At 48.3% G+C, this 4,688-nt stretch overlaps 1 protein-coding gene across 1 annotated transcript in view; it reads right to left on the reverse strand.

Moving 5' to 3' along the window:
* FAM129A (family with sequence similarity 129 member A) overlaps positions 1 to 4,688 on the reverse strand; it is a 36,608-nt gene that overhangs the window by 2,670 nt on the left and 29,250 nt on the right. Inside the window, 3 exon segments of the mRNA XM_017736451.1 lie at positions 1 to 1,602; positions 2,566 to 2,677; positions 4,393 to 4,500. The exon segment at positions 1 to 1,602 is cut by the window's left edge and continues 2 nt beyond it. Of these exon segments, the coding sequence (XP_017591940.1) occupies positions 1 to 1,602; positions 2,566 to 2,677; positions 4,393 to 4,500 (1,822 nt within the window).

Consider the following 4,688-nt stretch of genomic DNA (forward strand, 5'->3'; position numbering starts at 1 on the left):
CGTGTGAAGATGACTGATCTCCTGGCTCCCCCTCTCGCCCCCCAGGCTCTCTGTGTGCCGTGCGCTCTGCCCTGGGCTGCCCCAGGCGCTGCTGCTGCACCAGGGAGACCGGCTCGAGCAGTCCTGGGCCCGGGTTTGCTCTATCCAGGATGGGCACGTCCCTCGTGGCTGCAAATGCAGCAGGGCTCGGAAAGGAGCTCTGTGTCCCTGCCTCCCCCAGGACAGCGTGGCTGTTCCCTCCCCCTTCCTCCCCATACAGCCTTTTGTCTTCCACCGCATTTCCCGTGTGTTCCTCTGGCTGCAACCTCTCACCTCCCGCACCCGTGTACCACACACTTGGCCTGCTCTCCACCTCTACCTTTGCCTCCCGAGGCGGAGTCGAGCTCTCCACCAGCCACGGTGCTTGTGCCCCCCTGGGCACACTCTCTACACTCGTACCATCTGTCCCCAGGCTGGCTGAGTATGGTCGCTCCTCCTTTAACTCTACACATTCTGCTGCATGTTCACTCCTCATCTTCTGGCTCACCTGAATTTCTGCCACAGCCACTTCGCTCAACTCGTACTTCCCATTATGGTGCTCCTGCAACTTCAGCAGCTCACCCTCGCAGACCTCCTTTATGTTCTCAGCTGGAGTATCTGCTGGGATCTCAACTGTCAGCATCAGCAAATCCCTTATCTCATTCACATCATCAGGGGATTTATAACCCTTTTCTTCTGACTGGCTTTCTTTTCCAGGACTATCCCCAAACCCTGCTTTCCCTGTCTTTTCATCCTGGGAAACAATCTTTGTCTCAGTACTCTCACTACTTTCTTTTTTACTATCCCCTTCAAACCCTGTTCCTACTGCATTTTCACTCTGAGATAATTTTTCCATAATTTCATTTTTTACCTTGCTTTTCTTTTCTGTACTCCCTAGAATTTCTGTATCTGTTACACTCTCAGGTGGGGAAGTGGGCTTCATCTCAGAAACTTTTTCCTGTGCTGTGCTTGCTTTCTCAGTGCCGCTGACAGACGCAACAGCTGTTACTGTTTGACTCTCTGAAGTCACCTCTTCCTCTGCTGCTCCTTCAGGTACCTTAAGTTCTTTTTTAGGGCTGGCTCCAAAATTTTTTACTGCAGCATCAGTCCCAGAAGCTACTTTCTCCTCCACAGCTTCTTGTTGTGCCTTGAGTTCTCTCTCAGCGCTTGCTACACACTCTGATTCAATCTCCAATGCGCTTTTTCCCTCTGCAACTCCTTGTTTAGTGCAGCCAGCCAAGGGGGACTCCTGTTTGTCACCAATGTCTGTAACAGCCACTGCTTCCCTCCTGCTGGCCTGATCACCAGCTGCACTAACAGAGGCGCCTGCCTCTTTGTCTGGTGACTTTCCCTCATCAGCATCCTTCTCCCACACGATTTTCCCTGTCACAACGAGCGTTTCGTCCCCATGGCTCTCGGTGTCCGACCCCTCGGCTTGGGCGGCTGTGGGCACCTTGGCGGGGGTGCCCTGTGCTGATCCCACAGGGGTCCTCAGCTCCGTCAGGCTGGACACGCTCTCACAGGGCACGTTCAGGTTATCCTCAAATAGGTTGTGCTTCTTCAGAATGGCGGCTTCTTTGATCACTGAATAAAACAGAAACACCAGAATGTTTTGGGAAGGCTGATAGAGGCACAGGGAAGAATGCACAGTGCTTTCCCAAGTTTGTGTTGTACATTTTCATATTAAAGACAACAATAATGTTCATTTTCAGCTTCCTTTCAGTTCACATTTCTTTTCTGGGGATGGGGATTTTTTTTTTGAATAATGGCACTTTAGTATTGACCTAAGTGTTTCTGAAGCAGAGGACCTACAATGCACAAAGGTAGTGCTTCAGTGCAGAAGGATTTATATCGAATATGCTAATAAAAGTGTGCTGGTTACAATTATTATACTGCTGTTTTGGAACAGAAGTGCCTATGGTCTAGGAAAACATCCTGTGCAGTACATCTGCTTGTCTTTTATCCAGGGTATAGACAGACGTGTACATATAGAGAGATAAAAATATTTTGTAAGTATTTGTATATATATAATATTTATTAAGAATAGTTTAGTTTTCTGACACAGAAGCAGAGAGATCTGCAAGGAGTACACCACTAGCATCTGTGAGTAATGGAAACCGCATCCAGTAGTTCATTTCATTTGGGGAAATTAATCTCTGTTGCCATTAGTCTTTGCAATTCTCTTAGTCTTGCAATTGGCAGTCTTGCCATTTACTCATCACCAGGTCTTTGCAAGTAAGGACAGAATTTCCCTCCTTGGCCCAGGGAATCGAGATCAAGTGAAGTTGCCTTAATTACATTTTGTTAGACAAAGGCTTGTGCCAAGCCATCACTCCGAGTTCCATGGGTTTAGTAACGCTGCCCCATAACTCAGATTTTAGGGCTTGCATCACATCTTCAGTGAGCCAAATGAAAAAACACTGTAGGGATGTAACCACCAGTGTTGGGGAAAGTGGGACAGGAACAGCCAGGTGAGGATTCTGGGAAGCTCTGAAGGAACAGCTCATGGGCCACATGTTATTCCTGTCACCTCAAGAATGTTCTCACCTTTCAGGGCCTCTTCAAGCAGTGTCTGATATAAAATCTCTTCATACACGTTCTCTACTTGGATCACACTCGTGTAATCAGCAAAAATGTACTGCTCGTATCTCTGCAGCTCCTGTGCAGGTAGGGAAGAAAGGAACAGATGGAGAAAGCTGAGGGATTCTGAGTCCTACTACAAGCAAATGGCTTGGAGATGCCATGGAGCAGGTCTTGCAACACCCCATGACAGCTCCTGGGCTGCATTGTTTGAACTATGACTCCATGAGCTACGTGTGTCTACAATCAATTACGTCCTTACCAAACAGTGTTCTTGCAGTACAACCACAGTTAAAAGCACTACAGATCACTGCCTGCTGAAACAAACAACTGCTGAGGAAATGCCTCACACAACTTGTTTGTCCAAGGAGGCAAATCCACAGTGCACGGGAGACGTGGGGTTTGGTTTTGTTTTTCTAATAGGTGTGTAATGCTTTGAGCTCACTGATTTATACCCAAGAGGCTGCCTAGACAATAACTGAATCATTATTAGGTAGCTGCTTGGTGGTCTATAAAAAGTAAATTAAGAGACCTCTGCCCTCTTCTAGAAGAGGCACCTACATAAAAACACCTGGAGGTTTTCAAGTGAAAGGTCAGGACTTGGTGGGGCCTGGCAGCTGTGCCACACTTTGGCTTCTAGAGCTGGCTGCCCATTTCTGCAGAGGCACAAACACAAAAGGCTGGTGGGAAACTGAACAGAAAGGGCTTGTGGAAGTTTGCTTCACCACTGCTTCCTCTGTGACAGAGACATGAGATGTCTGCACACATACTCCAGGTGATGAAATGCTTGTCCCCGTGCACAAACATCCTGTCTTGAAGGCACTGCTGACACTCTACAAGAGACTGTTACTTCAGGGATCCAAAGGAAAGGAGAGTGACGTACAAAAGAGACAGATTTTAAATATATTCTTGAACGTTGTAAATTTTAACAATCCCCACTCAAAGACTTGCAAGTGTAATTTGGCAAAATGCTTGGTTTTAAACTTGTTTCTGAAACTGAAACAAGCTGAGAGCATAACCAAGAGCAGCACACTGGGGGTGAGAGCTCACAGCCAACAGGAGCAGATGAACATCCACCAAAACAGAAGGGCAGGAGGCCAGGATGGGTTGGGGCTCTCCCCTTTCAGCAGGCACCAGGACAAGGCAGGAGGGTGCCCAGGGCTTTCAGAGGGTTCAGACTATTCATTCTGAGCCCAGGTGAACAGCATTCCAACCAACTCTGCTACAGCCACACCGATATCACCCAACACCTCCACCAGACAGGTGTTTGCTGACTGAACGTGCCCTGTGTGATTAGAGGAACAGAGATGGTCTCTGTGATTATTCCCTGACTGTTGTCCAACCCTTGCACTGAACACCACTGACAGCAAGGGCTGCCCTCTTCCTGAAAGAGTTAAGCACAGGCTGGGCACAGTCCTGACCATGCCTCCAAGTGCTGCTGCAGAGGAATGAACAAAAGGCCCAGCTCATCCCTGCCTCCCAACTGTCCAGAGGAACTCAGTTTCAGGGACTTCAGATCTCTAGGGAAGGAACGAACCTAGGGATGGGCAAAGGACTGCAACTGCCTTTGAGAAAGCAAGGTGTATACACAGTGTCCCTGTTTCCTGAAATCTTCCTTGGGCTCCACACCTACCCAACCCATGAAGTGGCAAATCTAAGCACTGAGCAGGCGGGAAATCTGCACAGTTCTCCGAGAGAAAACAGCCTGACAGTGTTAAGGACTTACTGCCAAGGTGCTGTTCCTCCCCTGCCTTTCATTATTGTTTTTTGGGGTTTTTAGTCACAAACACCTACTGGTTTGCATGTTGAAGCCAGTGTCTTCTGCATTGTGGGCAAGGTAATCTGCACCAGTGCCTCTTGGAATATCTTCTTGCGGATGGTGCTGCTGTCGTAGTCATATTGCTGCCAAAACACACCGGAAAGAAACAAGCCCACATGTGCCTGGGGTTATTCACCACTCCCACACGGAACTGGTTCCTGTCAGCCTGTAGCTGCTGCATCACAGGTGCACAGGGGTTTTTGAAGGGCCATGCAGGTTAGTCCAGCTTTTACAAAACCACTTTAAGATTTACTGTTCTGGGATCTCTTTC

Source organism: Corvus brachyrhynchos, unplaced genomic scaffold (assembly GCF_000691975.1).
Source record: "Corvus brachyrhynchos isolate BGI_N302 unplaced genomic scaffold, ASM69197v1 scaffold155, whole genome shotgun sequence".
Lineage (NCBI taxonomy): Eukaryota > Metazoa > Chordata > Aves > Passeriformes > Corvidae > Corvus > Corvus brachyrhynchos.